Below are 20,050 nucleotides of genomic sequence, written 5' to 3' on the forward strand. Positions count from 1 at the left end.
TTATTCTTATGATGTATTATTTAAATGTATGAATTTAATTTATTAAAATATTTAATAAATGTATTTATACATGTATTTGGTTTATTAAGCATAATTTATTCATTATAATTTTATTGACACTTCATATATCAATCATTTACATATAAATATTTTCGTTTTTATATTTATTATTTCTGCACTCGCAGAAATATTATGCTTTTCAATATATTTATTATTAATTACTTTTACTTTTATTAGTGATTTTTTTTAATTTATTTTAAGTGCTAAGTTTTTCTTTTTAATTAGACAAATACTGCTGCTATTCATTAAATTATGTTTCATTTAATAATGTAACTTCAACAAAATAATATTAGAAATACATTTTTTGAAAAATACAATATGCTTTTCTCTCAATTATGATAACATTATAATTAAAATCGATTAACATATTAAATGTAACCAATTTTCTTAAAATGCATAATTCAGCATAAAAAGTATATATTTTAAAAAATATACGATATATTTAGAAAATATAAAATGAAAAGTGATATAACTTTCTACTTATTACGAATATATTCTTACAAAATATATTAAAACTATCTTTGTTTGTAAATTCTATTTCTTTGGATATTTAAAGATAACTAGACTGACAAAAAAGAAATTTTTATAAGTAAATATTAATTTTGTTAGTTAAAAATTAAGGAATATACATATATTTACAGTGATTACTTAAATGTTTACGGGGTTTATTTTTTAATATTTTTTAAATTTCTTAAATTCATAAATTTTCTAAATATATATTTTTTTAAACTGAAAAAAAATCATAAGACAATTTTTATTAAACAAAATATTCTTTTTATTATCATTTAATTTAATATTAATATAAATAATATTAATGAACTACCTATGTCAACGGCTATCATATATTTAATTACAATTAGTTAATATTTAGGATTGAATCACCTAACCTAAATAAAAAGGGCTATAAAGGACGAGAACGAAAATTTGCTAGGCAAGGATAGCATATTGTATTTGTTACGTCATCGGAACTCGCTCACAACCATTTGGGAATCCTTTCCCAAGGAATTATCCAAGTTCCAAGAAGAATTATGAATTCATTTTTTGCATACATTTGTATACATTTGCATGACATGTGCGTGACAGACGGGGAATCCATGCTCAACATTTAACGGGCCAACTACCGCTGTCTCCAGGAAACCATCAAACACGGATGTTTATGCCCGTGTTGACGTATTAATTATAAATATAATATTATATTTATATATTTTACTATGCCAGTTGTTTTAACTATAAAAATCTAGAAAGGCAGAAGTGAAAAAAATCCGAGAGACGGGTTTATCGACGTTTCTCAGAAGCATGCCACACACTGTATTCCGATTGTACCACAACAATCATTAAAAAAAAAAAAAAAAAAACTACACAAAGTTCCCAAGAACATCAACAGATAGCTAAAACCCTCTTAAACGATTGCACTCAATGGAAATTCATTCCACCCGCTACGCCTCACATGGGACAAAAATGGAAAGCAGGGGTGAAATCCACTAAGTGCCACTTAAGACGCATAATTGGAGAAAAAATATTGACATTTGAAGAAATCACTACGCTGCTTGCCCAAATTGAAGCAATCCTCAATACAAGGCCATTAAAACTAATACGCAATGACTCTGAAGACCATTCAGCACTACCGAGACATTCGTAATAGTAAACCCGCTTACTACCTTCCGAAAACCATCTCTTAAAAAATTTTCAATTTCAGGATTAACCCGCTGGAAGTTTATACAACAACGTGTGCAACAATTTCGGACACAGTAGTCGATGCATTACCTGCAACAGTTATCGATTTCAAAATGGCACCACCCACGGAATGACATCCAAGTTGATTCACTGGTGCTCATCACCGACGAACAATTATCGCCTTGCAAATAGCCACTTGCCAGAGTAATTCACCCTGACGAAGAACCAGAGTCGCCACATTAAAAATTGCGTCAACCACTATGGTTCGAGCAATTCAGAAACTTGCAGTTCTACCAATCCAAGAGAAATAAAAGGGAATCATCAACTACATTGCTAATTGCGGACAGAATGTTTAGGATTGGAGCACCTAGCAATAAAATTTCAATTTTCACAAAATTGTAATCTTTATAACTCATAATGTCATAATATTTCACTACGAAAATTCTCTGTAAAAATTAACGCCTTTGCCTAAGAAAGTCCTGCAATGTATCCGCATAGAAACTACGGAGAAGTCTCCAACCGGCAAAGGCTTGTCTTCCAACAATTGACAGAAATTTTTGGAACTGAAAATCTAACGGCACACGGAATTTTTCGGCATAGCAACACTAGAGGTATTACCGTCATGCTTAACGACAAGAGCTCGCATATATTAAAGGCAGCGCGTGTCGAAGCAAATCAGTCTTGTTGAGTGAGTCTAACAGAAATAGTGCAAGTCACATCCAAGCGAAGTTCTACACGTCTGTCTACGGGAATCCGTGCAAGGTACTCCATTTATTGATTTTCAATTTATTGCTGTACAGGCGCAAATCGCTCGCAGTGAGCCTCTGCAACTTGATTATTATCAGACTGCTATGAGGGCGTCGCTATTGGTCATGTTCCTTCAGCAAGGATAATACCATTTGTTGCCACCAAGCGCAAATCGCTCGCGATAAGCCCTCTGCAACTTAATTCTCATCAGACCGCTACGAGAGCGCCGTCATCAACTTGTGCCGCCAGCAAGATAATTAATATTATTGCTACCAGGTGCAAATCAGTGGATAATTATCATTATCCTATATGACGCAATCGCTCACAATTTACCTACTGCGATACTGATCCAAATATATCGCTAAAGAGCTCTACCATCGTTCGCGCGTCTCCAGCGAACCAAATTCTCATATCTACTGAGGAGAGGCGCTGCTACTAATAATACACCTACAGAGAAGAGAGAATTTCCGTAATACTGCTACAAGGGTGCTACGACTTGTCACACGCCCGCAGATAAGACCAATCTCACCTTGCATACCCGGACGACGCCTTGTAGTTTCTCTGCCATTTGTCACAATCACACCACGAGCTCAACAATACTCACATTTACTGGTGAAAGATTCATCAATTGTGACTTAACCTTAAATAAAAGTGACGAAAACCAATTGTGCTTATACTGAATTGATGCATTAACCTCTCACTCATCCCCTCCCCCCTTTCCATTAGTAAAACGGTGTTATGGCCTAATCTGACCAGCTTGGCTCCTGAACACTGAATGGCTGGAATTCCAAACATTCAATAATTAAATTCTGCTTAAATATAAAAACTCTTACAATCATCAACTTGCAGGATTTTAATTAATAATAAATTACAGTTATTTAACAATTATTGTTCAATTAATAAATTGTTACTCAATATATTATAGTATAAAAGAAAGTCCATGTTTAAAAAAATCGATGAACTTTAAAATATGTAGCTACTCAGTGATTGACTAGCCATCTAAAATCTTCAAACTAAGATAAAATAGTTTTTTATACTTTTAAAATACAATGTCTATTTCAGATTTTTTTGAATGATTTATCTTTGACACTTTAACGGATGATATGTATTTTGCTTAATTTTAATCTTATTTGTTATGGTTTACTTATATGAATCATTCTGCTATTACAATAGTATAACTACGATTTAATAAAATTAAAAAGGATTATACACATATAACTTTTAATAGTTGATCGATACTTTAAATAGAACTTTATGTGCGAATATATGTTCTTGATAGTGTTTCTAATAGTTCATATAATTACAAAGATTTTCATTCTTCTTTGTCTATAGACTTGCATATTTATATACTTTATATACTTCCATATACCTATATAAAACTTTGTTGTACTATAGGTTTTATAGTTGAACATATTTGTAAATTATATATATTTTTTAATTATCGTTAGTAAATTACATATTATGAAACTAAATTTTGGAATCAATATTATTCTTCAATGATTGAAGATCGAAAGTATTTTAAGCCCAAAACTATTATCAATATCGTAATATTTTAATGTGCACATATTTATATAATTCTAATAAACTGAAATAACTATAAAATTTAAATTAATGTGGAATGGAATTTTTACATTTTGCTTAGCGAAAAATGTATGAAAAATCAACCAAAAATGTTCATATATTTAAAAAATTTGTTTTAATAATTCTGTGTTTAATTAATTATAATAATATTGAACAATTTATAGATAGAAAATTAACACGATTATATTTCTTTTCGTTAATAATCATACATATAATTTAATTATTGAATATACATTATTTAATAAGTATAAAGTTTTTCTTTCAGATCCAAATAATTTCAATACGAAATATATTAATTTTCAACATTTTTACTATGAAATAAATTTAAAATACGAGTTTGCATTTATTTTTTATATTGTAATCCACTTTGTTAAAAATTTTAAACATATATATTAATTTGGCTATGTTGTCCATCTGTCTGGGATCAGACTAAAAACCTCCTTAGATGGTGTGTGGTGGTGTTGCTGGCAAATGAAGGGACAGTGCAATTATTCAAGACTACCTTTAATGTTTATCTTTGTTTCTTTATTAAATATAATAATAATAAATAATTAATTATGAAGTATAAATAATATAATACATTAAATATAAAGTTTCCTTTATTGTTACGTATGTATGTATTCTTCTTTTGTTGTATAATGAATAAATGCTATCTTAGCAATTAAATTTGTTGTATAATGAATAAATGCTATCTTAGCATACATTAAATTGTTGATGTATGTGTTATACTTTGGTGCCGCGCCTATGATACGTTGGTCTTAGTAGTATGGTTTATGCCGAGCCTTTGATACGTCGGTCTTAGTAGTATGGTTGATGCCGAGCCTATGATACGTTGGTCTTATCCATAATATGTTTTAATAGTGATATGATTAATGCCGAGCCTATGTTACATCGGTCTTGTCTTATGTATGAGTTGCTTCAATATATTTTATGTTTCACTATTGTCTTATAGTCACTAATACTTTATTAATAATTTTAGAATAAATGTCACTATTTCTTTGTAGATTATTACTTAATTGATTATTAATTATATATCTTCAAACTGTGGTTTATGAAGATGTGGTCGAAAATATATAGTGCGTATTATAATGATTGTGTAATGTTAATAGACTGAGACACACTGACTACTGCGCGTGAAGCGCAGCCCTTAAATACTATAGCACTAATTCTCCAAAGCTGATGTTTGTTACCATGACGATATTGCTCGTGACGTCATCATGACAAAGCCTGGAACGTTCGTTGCTAGTATTTTGTTTAAATAACTGAATTGCGCTTTCATACCTCTCCCACTTTTGACTTTCAATTTTTTATCCGTAACACCATCGTATAATGTTTACCGTATTTTCATTTTATATAAATGCACCATTTGAAAGTCAGACTACAATAATTTCAGTTAGTTTAGAAAAATAGATCGTTTTATTCCACAAAACTTCTCTATACTTATTATAGATTGTCCAATTCTCATTATATTAATCATTTATATTTTTTTTATTTATATCATATGTCATCACTAAACTCACATATTTACAAGTTCTATACTTTTAATATGGCTAATAATCACAATATATAATTGAGAAACTGACCATTAACAAAAAACTATTTTGTCTAAAATCTGAAATTGTTATGATAAGGATTGCTGTTGATATTTGGAATTTCTTAGATTTTAATTTTTGAAGCTTATCTATATGAAGATTATCAATATAAAGAATTAATTATAGAGATAATATTCGAATCTCTCCATTTTTAATATTATGGCTAATATTTTTATTTCTTTTTTCTTTTTATATATCTTTTTTATCTACGGATAATTTCCTTGAAAAAAAATAAAGACTATGAAGAATGAATAATTGATAAATTTTACTTTATAAGGCTTAAACATAAAACCAATACATAATTATCGAAAGCATTGATTGAGATAAAAACTCAATATAAAATTTAGAAATTGATATTTATAGTATTTTTCATGGTTCAAAGGGTTTTATAGTATTTTTAATTAAATGTTTCTATTCAATTCACATATTTACTTTAAATATTAAATATAAAATTTTAAAACTATTTGTGTTAAATAAAATTCAATGAAACCAAAGTAATCAGTACATATAATTTAACGATTAAATTTGTTTTCAATTAAAATTTGAATTTATCATTAACTTAATATATCGATATTATTTTTTAATGCTTAGATTTCTTAATTTTATAATATATTTAATACGGATCTTTCAATCTGTATTAAGGACATTTATATGTCATTAGGTTTGTTGCATGTCTCTTACAATCTAATTGCTTTATATAATAAGATTTCATATATATATAATCTAAGAATATGATTTTTTTTTAATTTTAAAAGAATTTTTTTAAAGAAAAAGATGAAAAATGTATATGTTAAAACATTAATAAAAATATATAATTCAACATTTATTTAATATTTTCCATTGTCCATAAATTAAATAGTAATAATAATAATAGTAATAGCACCATTAATAACCCAACATCTTGTAGAACTTTCCATTGAAATAGCGCAGAGGATCAATATATTTACTCATTATATACTTATTGCGCATGCGAGAACAACATAGAATGCGTTTTAGTTCGTAAATTAAAGTTTATATTTATTTTAATAATTGATTCACACTTTATTTTTTTTGATATTTTAGTACATTGACAAATAATAATATTTATAAATTGAATATAATAATATTTATACATAAAATTTCAATCAATTTGATTTAGATTTTGTAATTAAAAGTTTTATAAATACATTATTTGAATATATTATAAAATTATATAGTTTTATGTATACATTATATATATAGATAATTTTAAACGAGCATAAATTAATATCAATAATTATCTGATACAGTTTCTATACAATAAATTATTTTAATCATTCACTAGATTTATTTGTTTACCTAACCAAGAAAAAAAATTATGCAAATTTAATATTTAATAAATTACATTAATATTGTTTTTAATATATAAGTATCTATTTATATCTTATTTATGAACAAGCTATATAAATTCAAAAATCTATGTATTTCTTCTAACATACTTTTCAAACATACCGTATAAGAAAAAAGAAAGAAATTTTTTTAACTAATATAATACAGCCATGAAAAATTGTATTATTAAATTAATTATAAAAGTTTCAAATCAATTAATTGAAGACCAAACAATTATTTGTAATGAAAATTGGAGCATTGCTCAACTTAAAGAACACTTATCAATTGTTTATCCAAATAACCCGGTAAGCAGTGCAATTATTTTGTATATTTAAAAAATTACAATTTTCTATAATAATTTGTACTTTATAATCTATAAAACACATATTTTATATACCACACTATATTATTATATACTTATATTATCACTTTATATGAAATAAAATAATTTATTATAAAATTGTTAAAAATATTACTTGTTTTAATTTATGTATTATTTGTTTAAATATTGTCGATATTAATTGACTGAAGATGATAAATTCAAAGAAAATATGATTATATTTATTTAATCTAAAAATATTGTATAAAAATTTTATATTTTAACTAATGTTAAAAATATAATGTTATGTATAATGTTATATAAATTTATTAGCAGATGCATCTGTACAAAAAAGTTTAGTAAATATCAATAAGAAATAAATCTAATAGCGTGTTTCCCACAAACTATCTAATAGTTGTGTTTAACATGTAATTAATTCTTTAGTAAGAATTTTTTATAATTTAATATGTTAGCTTTATTTATCAGTCTATATAAGTTCTTGCCTAAAATTATTTTAATTCACTGATTTGAATTACAATATTTAAAAAATCTAAGAAATTCTTAATATATATTTCTGTATAATTTTGTGTAATTTAATTTGATCTGAAAGAGATTATTTTGGTATTGATCAAATTTTTGTTTTTGAAGTTCATTTACTTATACTTGTAGTATCATTCATTTATTAAGAAATAAAATATATTAAATATTATCTGATTACTCATATTATTAATCTTATCATCTAAGATATTTAAAATAAAAAAATATTTACCAAATACATAGTTTCATTTATGATTGTTTACTAATCTTATTTTTTCATTACTTGGCCTTGTTGAGTATAGTTAATAAACCAATTTACCAATGAATTGTGTATAATTTATACACTGAAAATTTTATTTTATCAAACAATAAATTATTTAAATAGTTATTATAATTGTTTATTATTTAATTTTAATTACTTTTCTCATTTTTAAATTTCTTAGTAATAAATATAGAAGGGAATTAAAATAGTAAACATATTCTTATTATATAATATATACAATTTTTTGCTTATGGCTTGTACATTATTGTATTTACTAAGTATGATATTTAATGTATCCCAAAGTTTTGATTAAAAATAGAAATTTTATTTTTGTATAAATCAGTTATATTTTTATTAAAAATTGTAGTAAAGACTAAATTTTTTCAATTTTATTGCCAATGATAAAATTCATTAGCTATTAACAAACTGTTTATTCATTCGCTTGAATTTTTATAATTCCCAATTTTAATTTTTTAATTAAAACAGTTTTTAAAATTGATTATGTAAATTATATATAAATATTTGCCAAGCAAATGTTATATTAATACATATTTATTTTATTTTACAGAAACCTATAAATCAAAATCTTTTTTATTGTGGTCAATTGCTTAGTAACTCAAAGTGTCTAAAGAATATTTTTCAGGATGATGAAAATAATGAAAAAATATATATCCTTTATTTAATATTGAACTTAAGTTTGAATAATTTATCAAGAAATTTGGAAATAAAACATATTGATGACAATGAAAAATCTAAGTCTATGATAAAGCTACATTCATGCTGGGAAAGAATTATACCAACATATGAATTTTATTGCCATTACAGTTATTTGAATGAAAACCAAATAGTTTGGATTAAACAAGCTTATGAATATTATCTATCTTATTACATGCAATTGTAAGTATACAAGTCACAAATTTTTATAAAATTGTGTTTATAAAATGCAAAATCTATGAAGAATAATATATTTTTCGATAATTTTATAATTTATGTTTTATCCTATTTTTAATAAAGGCTTTAAATTTGACTTATAATTATGGTAAATAATTTATAAATTCTAATAAAAAATATATGACCATATCTTAGATTAAATTATTGAGAATAAAACAATTACTTTTTATTCTTACAAATTCATGAATTTTCTCAATTTTATTGATCTTGTAATAATTGTTACTATATGTTACCATCACAAATAATTATTTGAAAATTTGTATCATTTATTGAAGATTTTATGATTTCATGTATCATGTATTGTATTTATGATGGATATTCATCATTTATTTCTCACTTCAGGGAATGATTAATTTTTAATAACTTAAGGTTTTATTAGTTATATGAATTTATTTCTATTTGTTATAAATGATTTGCTTTTGTTATATTGTTTTAATTTACTATCAATTAGTTTTGATAATATAAAAGATAAATCACAGGTTATTTACGTTAAAATTAACCTAATCATACTACAGTTATTGGAAAATTCTTACAAAGATCCCTTTGCTCTCATGATCAATCCAATATTTGTAATGATGAATCTTATATAAAATTTTACTTTGATTGAATTACTAAGTTACATACTATTTAAAAAAATACTATTTTATTTTAATTTTGTTTAATTAACTTTATGATTTTATATAATATATTAGTTTATTTGACAGACAAACTTTGTTTTGTAGATATAAAATAATTTTATAAAGTGTTTGTATATATCAGGTTACTTACACTCTATATATTTTATATATGATCTTTATTTTTTTGTAGAAAGATTATCTAATTGTATCTCTATATATTTATATGTGGACTTGCCACGTGTAAAAACATTTAAAATTGAAGTATATGAAAATTTTAGATATCCTTATAAGAATTTTTTAGTTAATGAAGAGGTACCTATCAGTTATTATAATGTAATTTACTTGAAAATTGCGTCTGTTTATTAAAAATTTTTTTTTATTTTTAGCAAAAAAATTAAAGTAAAATTAAAAAAAATTATATGTTATTTTAAAGTATATTAGAGGTGTTTTATATTTATTGTAATAAAATTTCTATAGGTTCAGATGCACTAGCATTAACACATATAATCATTAAAATACTTTTAATATTCTTAAAACTTATTATTACTTCAAATAAATTGTTGTGTATCCTGACAGATTTTTCAAATATAAAGTTGTTAGTCTTTTTAAATAAACTTATTTGTTGTTTTGAAATATGTAATGGTTTTGAATTTATTTGCACCTGTTCTTCTCTGAATACGTATATATCATTTTGATATTTGAAATGTTTAGTATAAAAAGTGGATTATATTAAAAAAAATTTTAAATTCTAAAATAACATAATTTAGTTTGAAGGTTAGATTTTATAAAAAAAATTGTAATATATTCAAATAACATATATTCGTGACACAAATAGATATCTTAGTTGTGTTATCTTTTATTCCATGTAATATATTTTGTACATATCTCTAACTATTGTTCAGGATTGACGCACCCAACAATAAAGTTTTATTCCATGAAATTCAAAGTCATAATTCGCTATGAAAATTTTCGGTAAACGTTAAAGCTTTACACTTATCCGCATAGTAACTAAGGAAGAATCTAGAACCTTCCAAGGCTTACTTTCCCAGAATTTGACAGAATTTCCAAGAATTGTAAACTCTAAATCTACGAAATTATATATAAAGAGCAACACATGAAGCACATCAGTCTTGTTGAGTAATTCAAAGTTTAATAGTGCAAGTCATAGCAGTTAAAAGTTCTGCACGTCTGACTATGGTAATCCGTGCAAGGTATGCTCATTTGTTTATTGCTGGGCAGCTAATGGTGCGCCCTCCGCAACTTGACTCTTCTCAGACCTCATTGAGGACGACAGTCTAGTCTGGCATCACCGGCAAGCTTTATATGTCATTTATTATTATTGCGGCTCAGCGCCAACATTATTGTCAGACCGCTGAAGAGGCCCCCGATACTACCTGGTAGCCCCGGCTATACTATCATTACCGCGACACAGCGTCGACATTATCGGTCAGGCCTCTACAATTTGACTATTGGCAGACCGCTAAAGAGGGCGCGGATATTGTCTGATCCTCCCACCCCGCAATTTATAGCTAACGAGAGTGTCTATTGGCCACGAGTCTCTCGCGAGCTTAGCTCCCATAATTACTGTTACTTTTCGCTGGTACAATAAAGCGCCCACAGTATAAAAGACCAGTCTCGCCTTGCACTCTCGAAAGACGTTCCACAGTTTATTGCCAACTGTTAGAATCAGGACGAGCTCAAAAATTCTCACAAAGACCGGTAACAACAACTAGGAATTTAACATAACCTGATTGATGCGTTAATCTCTAATTTATCGCTCCCACTCCACTATTAAACCGGCGATATGGTCTAATCCAACCACCTTGATCTTCGGATCATTCTGGTGGCTGATATTCTAAACAACTACATAACAAATATTCATTAAAAACATCATACAAACTCAGACTGATTGTATAATGTGAAATTTTAAATACTTAATATGCACTAAACATGCGTCAATCCAACTAACAATTTTTACAATAATTTTCTTATACATTGATTTCCAGTGATTAGACTCCGATACTATTCAATATAGAATAAAAAGAAAATATAAATTGTAAAACATTCAAAGACCAAAGAACTTATGACTACTACTATTCAGTGCAACATTATTACGTTCTTTTTAAAAATATTCCATTTGTTAAATGTTTATTTGCTCCGTTCTAGTTTCTACGCTGACAACAAAAACTAAAATTTATCTCTTTTGAAATATTTATATCATTTGTCATTGATTTAACTTTTTAATTTTCAATAGTTATTTAACAGTGATTATTCAAAAATTGAAAAATAGTTTATGCAGCATTGAACTTGAAATGAAAAATTTGCACATAAATTTAAAATTATTCGTTTTTATGATCCTTAATATAATATATTAACCAAAAATGCTTTTTTTCATTATGCTATGTATAATATTATATGCTATTTATTATATAATTAAAAGATTTATAAAGCTATATATTATATTATATTATAAATGTGTTTCAAAATAATATTATTTTCAGGGTTACCACACAAGGTTCTGATTTTTCACAATTATTTTGGAACTTTCAAAAATTTGATATCACTTCGCATAATGTAATTAGTAATGAAAATCAACGTCAGCAAATGATTTTATATCAAGCTGATGTTGACTTAACTAATTTTAATAACGAGAATAATAATGCTAATGGTAGAGATGATATTTTTCTAGGAAATAATAGAGATTGGTTAGATAATTTTTATGTGCTTTCAAGAATAGTAATTTTATTTAGTATAGTATATTTCTATTCATCTCCACTCAGATTTATTATCGTCACATTTTCGGGTTTCTTAATATACCTGTAAGTATTTATTATAATATACATTTTTTCTTATACTAATTATGCAAAAAAAAATTTATTTTTATTCCAAAATTGAGTGATATATTGACAACTTGTCTCATAGATTCTTAATTCCAGTATATTTTTTATACTTAGTAACACGTGAAAAATGTTAATGGCGAAAAAATAATATATGTTTGATTGGAATTGGAGCATTTTCCAAGAATTTGAACATTGGGAAATATATAAGCCTTCTAACTCTTGTATCTTTAAACATTGATTCCGCGAATTCTCGAATATTCTACGCCTTCTTTTCGATTATTTTCGAGTGTTTTACAATATTTCCGCATGTATTTAATTATTGAACAAATGCGCTAACCCTTCCACTTGCCCGCAATCCTCCCACCGAACATCTGGGAGTTTAATCTAATTATAGACAATGTTCATCTTACACGATAATTAAATATAATAGAAACTAAAAGTGATGCTTTAAGACATCAAATGGGAAAAAAATTATCCACATAAAATTAATAAAATCAAAAAAGAAATAAAAAATAAAAAATAAAAGGGAAACTAACAAACGGCAGGTGGTTGCTATGATAAACTTGTAAAAAGTTAAACTAAAAAAGTACTTTTTGTAGTAAAGGTAAGAGAGTGTCATCGTGAATATAATCGTTTGATTTACAATATCTTCGTAGTAAATATATTTTTTATGCCACGATTTTTACAATGGTTTATGAATATGAAGATTAATTAAAAATTTTGTTAATATGTTTACATATACAATAATTAGCAAATTTTATTTGGAAAATGAACTTTGTGTAACTTTCTATTCACATCATTGTTTGCTAATTTTTACATTTTAATTGTATTTACAATAATGGGTTTCGTATTAATAATGTCATACGCAAAATTAATTATATTGTTTTTCATAATTGTATTTATTTTACTTTCTAGATTTTATTTATTTTTTAACCTCCTACGTGTAACTTCACAATTTTTTAGTTAAGAATTTTTTAATTGCCCATTAAAAATTCGTTAATTTTATCCATTTGATTTTTATTGATTTTATCCAATTGATATTATCCATAATAGGTAAATATATATTCGCTTTAAAATTTTTCCGATATATTCTTGTATATAAAAAGAAATTTAACTTAAAAAATTGGCTTGTAAATACTTGAATATGTTGTTAAATTATGTCAAACTATGTAATTCAGATATTTTTCATATTTTTACAAATATTAACAAATTTTAAGCAATATTGTACGTTATTTTTTAATTATGTAGGACAGTATTTTTGAACTATACGTGCTGAAATATTTCAAACCTATAGTTTTTTCTATTTCGAACATTCATATATTTTGTATTAGTCATTGATTGCTTAATTATTTATTAGTTTAATAATGCTAATAAATGGAAGATACCGAAGATTGTTTATAATTACATATAAATAAAATAAGATTATTTTATTAAAATGTGTTATTGATTTATTCTCAAATTAATTTTAAATAATTTAAGTCATAATCACATTTCTAAATTATTTTAATTTTTTTATATTAGCCGATTTGGTTATTACGTAATTAATTATTTTAAATGGCCGTTGAGCATTTGTTCAAATCTATTGAAGTAATGAAAATACGAGTAATGAAAAGACGAGAAATCTCATGAAATTGAATAAAATACCATTGAAATATTGTTAATGATTAAAGTATGGTATTGACCATAAATGCCAAGCGTCTCCCATATATTAATAACGCAACATTATTACAATGAGGGATGAATTTTAATTTTTGTCTTATTTACAATATTTGTAAAATATAATCAAACGCAATGAAATAATTTTTTAAAGTAGATAAAGAATTTAATTAAATTTTTTGTGCACTATTGTTACGGATTGAAGCAGTTGAAAGCGAAATACAAAAGTGGTAGAGGTATGAGCTCCCGGGCAGTTTGTTTATAAAAACAAGCCTGCGAGTTCAAGAAATTTTTCTACGCTAAAAACTCGAATGTTACGGATTGAAGCAGTTGAAAGCGAAATACAAAAGTGGGAGAGGTATGAGCTCCCGGGCAGTTTGTTTATAAACACAAGCCAGCGAATTCAAGAAATTTTTCTACGCTAAAAACTCGAATATATGGTTACAATTCCGAATAGTAATGCCGGTGAACCTTCCAAGGCTATGCCCTATTGACGCCACGACAAATATCGCCATAGCAACAGACACCGGATCGCTACCGGCGCCTAAAACTGCCACGAGAATATTTAAGGGTTGCGATTGCCGCGCAGCGCTTAGTCTTTGTCTCAATCCAGTCTAGTAACAATTACGCAGTCAACACGACGAGCTCACTATTCATCTTCAAGCTTCTCTCTACAGTCATCACTTACTGTAGCGGTACACGTACGTAATGCTCAACTAGTAAGTAATCTGAAAAGCCAATAGTGACGCCACATTATCAAAATCGTTAATTAAGCAGAAACGAATAACGCGCTAGTGCTAACATAATCGAGAGTGAAATTATCAAAATCATACTACATATATTAACAATATTAATAAGCAACCGGTCTCCTTTAGAAAGCTTCGGTACGACAGTGGCAGCTCTTACGCACCGATACTAAAGCAGCAGCGACCCGGTCTCACTTAGATGGTTCGGTACGACAGCGGCGGCTCTCATCCATACTACAACTGCATCGACTCTTACGCACCGACACTAAGGCAGCAGCGATCCGGTGAGTAGACACACTCTCCTCAGTATGTAAACCAATTGAAGAAACTTCCCCAAATTATTCACTCACACCTTCATTCATACACTTTATAATCATTCACTATTTATTATATTATTGTATTTTCAATAAAGGAAAGACAAGTAACATTGCATGTAGTATTGAATAATTGCATTGCCCCTTCCACTTGCCAGCAACACCTCCACCCACCATCAAAGGGAGGTTTTCAGTCTAATTCCAGACAACTATATATAAATTCCGCTATTTATTATTAATATTTTAATACATAGCTGTATTCAAAATGAAAGACACTTATAGTATTAATTTATAATTATAAGATACATTATATATTTTAGTCAATATATACGGTAAATATTATTATTAAAGTTGTTTTAATATAAAAATGTTTGTATACCTTAATTTTATTTATGCCGATATATACTTTTTACATAAGAAATATAAATGAAAAACTTGTCAATATATTTTTTCATTTATACATTATTCTTTTAGCTACCATCAAGGATTTTTTAATACTCGTCCATTCGTGATCATAGATAATAATAATGCTTATGTAGAAAACAATAATCAAATAGAACAGGATGAAAATCATATACCCGGAATACGTCCACATCAGTTAACGAACAGAAACGAGTTTTCAATCGGTACCTATTACAACGAGAATATTCAAAGACCTGGTGTACTATCATTCACCTGGATATTTTTTAGTTCGTTTTTCGCTTCTTTAGTTCCTGATCACCCAAACATTGGTTAAGGCAATTACGTTTTTAGTTAAATATATAATGTAATACAATGTTATTTTTTATGTGAAAATGGTAATAAAAGAAATTAAAATTTTTGAAACTAATAATAATAGTTTTAATTTATGGTATAATTTTATGTTATAATAAAATTTAATTAATAATTTTTCAAAATAATGTATATAAAATATTTTGATTTTTTTATTTCAATGCAGTATGACATTTATGTTCTCTAATGATCAAATAAATAGAAATGAACTATTGAATATTATACACATATATTGTAAGAAAACGTTTATGTGAGTAAAACTTTTCATTATAATAGATATAAACGAATGGATTTATGTAAATACGTTTATATTATCTCGTTCATTTGTGACTCAGGCAGTTAATTATAAATCAAAGCAATCATATAAAAATACACATGCATAAATACAAGTTCCACAAAAATAGAATTAACAAAGTTAAATAAAGCAGTTAATTTTATTATCGTACAAACATTAATGGTTTAATAATCAAATTCCTTACCTTGTATTCAAATAATTCTAAAATTCATTATGATTTTACTATTATTAAATAAATTAATATATATTATAAAATAATTATAAAAAGTGTTTAAAATGCATTAGATACCAAACTATGATGCCAATGCGTAAATATAAAATTTCTAGCACATGCAAGTATTAAAAGAACAGAAAAGAGAGAAGGTTTGTGATTAAAATTAAAATGCAACTGTCGCATTTCTTTCAACCCTTGTAATATTTGTCAAGTTGATGTTTGGAATTGAAGCAGCTTCCTTCAAGAAGACTGTTCACTTCAAACACATACTGAAGATATGTCCCTGGAACATTGAATCCAGCAGACTGACTCACAAGCAATATAACTTCAAGAACATTCATTGTTTTACCACCTTAGATCAAATTACCAGAATCATGGCTATGCCAACCAACGTTAGATGACAAACAAAGTCAACAAGAAACAAAATCCTGTACAACATTACTGACAATGACACTTAAACCATAATATCACTGGATAAATTACTAAGAACGACTGCCCTTTTTTCAAATTCATCACCCGCTCAAGGAGAATATATGAGACGTCGTCTGCTTTCCACATATCAAGGCAAGCATTAGAAAAGTTAAGAGCCTTTTGGATAAAGGCAACACAAAATGCATATTTTTCTCACGAACTAAAAATTGGCTGCGTATGTTGACAATCAAGGAATAATTAGAGTTGGCGGAAGACTCGACCTCGTCATTGATCATGCACACCAACGAACTCTCCATAGAGGCACACAACTTACATTAGATAACAATATTGGATCTGTTCAAGAATCCGAAAACAATTTCTTGCCACGACTTCCCACGGTCGCTGGACACTCGAGAAGGTCAATACATCTGGAAAACTCTAGTGAATAGTTAGCTTATTTATTCTTGCTTATCTAAAAACGTGCTCGTGCTTTCCAGTGCAGTAAAACTTTATGTGTTTATTGCCAAAAAAACTCCAACGTATATTCTGAACGAATATCAGATGTGCGTCAAGTATCGAGTACAAACATTTCTTAAATTTCGCTTCAACTCAAAACCCCGCACGTGCGACCACAAGCAATAGGCGTACGTGCGCACTCGGCTTTTTAAGACAATCCTTGCATTGTTCTTAACTACGCCGCATCTAGTCGATCGCATTGGAAGATCGACCACGCCCAAGAAGACCCTTCGTCTAGCCAAGGCCCAGAGAAGGAAGAGGTGACCAATAGTAAAAGTTCCATTCTGACACTTTCTGACATGTACATTCCACTTTCCACTTTCTGACACTTTCCCGATTAGCATATTCGGGACTGAGCCCGGAAGGAAGTGGAAATGAAGGCGTGCATAATCCGTTGTGCTACCCAAGGTGAACCTCTGATTGGATAATTAAAAGAAGAAGGGGTCCCAAAGGAAACTGGATTAGTGAACTGTTCGGGATTGATGCAGTCCCATGAATTTCAAACAAAAGAAAAGTCATACGCGCTGTGCGGCGTACCGCATGTGCGCCTAGGATGACCTGCACGTGCGGATCGAGACGGGTACTTGAGCAAAATGTTTACAAACAAAACTCGGCAAGCGCGAGCAAGTTTACAATCTAAAATATAATTTACTGCCAGCCCTCACAAAAAAGGGACGCCTACTAAACTTATAGAGGCTTCGATTTCTCACGCCAAAAGAAAATTTCTGGAAGAGACGCGCATCGACACTGTTGCCGGCGCTGCAGACGCGGCATGCACATTTAAACGCAACACGCCATGAGGCGACGCTCATTTGTAATATCACTTCGCGCTCACTCAAGCGTAACTGCCGCTTAGTGTATAGTATACTGTTAAGACGACGCGTGGCCATATAATCGGGATCATAGTTAAAATTACTCGCGTGCCTACGAATAAGAAATCGGCAGATTAGATAGTGATTACAGTGAAGCCAATAGAATAGTAGTCAAGGAAACATGAATTAAACAGCAATCTTTGCAGACTTTGTCAACACTTTATGAGGTACCTATTTTTATATTAATATATAAACTTGTCACATCTAGCACAAGAAACCTGGGCAATTTCGCATCCCCTGACGCAATCGACAGGTGATGGACACTTGGTCGTGCATTCTCTGAAATAAACACCAAGTGATTAGCACGTCGTCGTGCATGCCTGAAATAATCATCAAGTGATGAGCACGTGGTCGTGCATGTCCTGAAATAGTCACCAGGTGATGAGCACTCTCTAAATAGTCAACTTAATGACACAGTAAGTCAAGGCCAGACTCCAATATATCGACCGATCAACAGTAAGGACATTTTCCAGAAATCTTGAAGATTGCTAAGGTTCTACAAAATGCAACTCGTCGTTCCGACTTTTTTTATCAAGGCCAGTTCGACGATTTGATGCCGTTGAGAACTCAGAGACCACGGGTGTTGTGTGGTAGCGATGACAGGTCACTAGTGGAAAGGATATTATAATAATACAATAAAGATATGGCTGAAGTATATGCTTTTTATTCTGTTATTTATTAATGACAAGGTTGACTAGTATTACTATTATTACTTGTAGAATTAAATTCTTGATTGGAATGATGTGTTGCGTAGACAATTATACAATAACCTATGCAGCTTGATTATTGAATACGAATGGCGAATGGCGCGAAGTTTCGTTCGTCGACACTAGCGCCTTTTGAACGAGCACGTGTGTGGTTGAGGTTATCAATGCGGCTTTATGATTGAAAGATAGCGCAAGTGGTGCGAAACTGGATTGCCTACACTTGTGTTGAGTTTTGCTTACTTTCGTAAGCTTCTGAACTTGAACTAAGGTGAGGGTTACGAAGTGAGATGCCCTTGGCGGGCGCGAAACTGGACGACGTGTACTGGAATTTATTCAGCACTGTCGTTTTCAAAGTAGCTTCTTCGTCCTTAGTGCTTGTCGATGTAATACTCTGAATCTCAATATATATATAATTATTGTAGTAGATACTACTTAATATCCAAAGAAGTGTAAGTCGTTCCCGAAATAGCGCTAAATGGACTTCCGCTAAAACTTAACTGAGTATGAAATGTCTCGAGGGTTTAAAATTGAGAGAGTATTACTAAAAGAGTGATATCAAAAATACTAATAAGCAATAGATATCAAAAAACTGAGAGACACTTCGAAAAGAGTAATATCACGAAAATACTACTAACTGAAAACTATCCAGAGTAAATATCAAGACAGTTAAATATCACGAGTGATAAGGATTAAGAGAGTTAAGTACCAAGAATAAATGAGTATTGAAAATTGCACCCCTTAAATACATTTGCTGACCATGAATTTTACTTGAACCCCTTCCCTTATTCTCTGTCTAATTAGAGACTCCTCCCTTATAGTGCGAGGGCAGCGCCTCTTTTGGCTTCGGAGTTAATTAAGGGCCTAGTCGTCTCTGGGTCTTCATGATGGGCAGATCTCTCACTGCTGCTGCCGCATGCGACAGCATATAGGCAGCGGAAAGGAGGGCATCGCTGACACATCTGGTGATAGCATTGCAACTTGTCGACAGTGGGAAGGGAAGGAAGGTCCGCATGCAGTAATG

At 28.7% G+C, this 20,050-nt stretch overlaps 1 protein-coding gene across 1 annotated transcript; it reads left to right on the forward strand.

Annotated features, from left to right (window-relative positions):
• Positions 1-7,063: 7,063 nt before the first annotated feature.
• On the forward strand, positions 7,064-16,048 carry Herp (Homocysteine-induced endoplasmic reticulum protein). Its single transcript, XM_011505486.1, has 4 exons — positions 7,064-7,306; positions 8,688-9,016; positions 12,189-12,506; positions 15,718-16,048. The coding sequence occupies exons 1-4, from the start codon at positions 7,172-7,174 to the stop codon at positions 15,977-15,979; spliced, it is 1,044 nt and encodes a 347-aa protein (XP_011503788.1). The 5' UTR covers positions 7,064-7,171; the 3' UTR covers positions 15,980-16,048.
• The last annotated feature ends 4,002 nt before the right edge of the window (positions 16,049-20,050 follow it).

This window comes from Ceratosolen solmsi, unplaced genomic scaffold (assembly GCF_000503995.2).
Source record: "Ceratosolen solmsi marchali unplaced genomic scaffold, CerSol_1.0 scaffold90, whole genome shotgun sequence".
Taxonomy (NCBI): domain Eukaryota; kingdom Metazoa; phylum Arthropoda; class Insecta; order Hymenoptera; family Agaonidae; genus Ceratosolen; species Ceratosolen solmsi.

What these genes read in the sequence shown, in the direction of transcription:
- Herp (XM_011505486.1), top strand. Translation starts at nt 7,172, where the DNA reads ATGAAAAATTGTATTATTAAATTAATTATAAAAGTTTCAAATCAATTA. An exon ending in TTGTTTATCCAAATAACCCG is followed by an intron (nt 7,307 to 8,687) that starts GTAAGCAGTGCA and finishes TTTATTTTACAG; the next exon opens with AAACCTATAAATCAAAATCT. An exon ending in CTATCTTATTACATGCAATT is followed by an intron (nt 9,017 to 12,188) that starts GTAAGTATACAA and finishes TATTATTTTCAG; the next exon opens with GGTTACCACACAAGGTTCTG.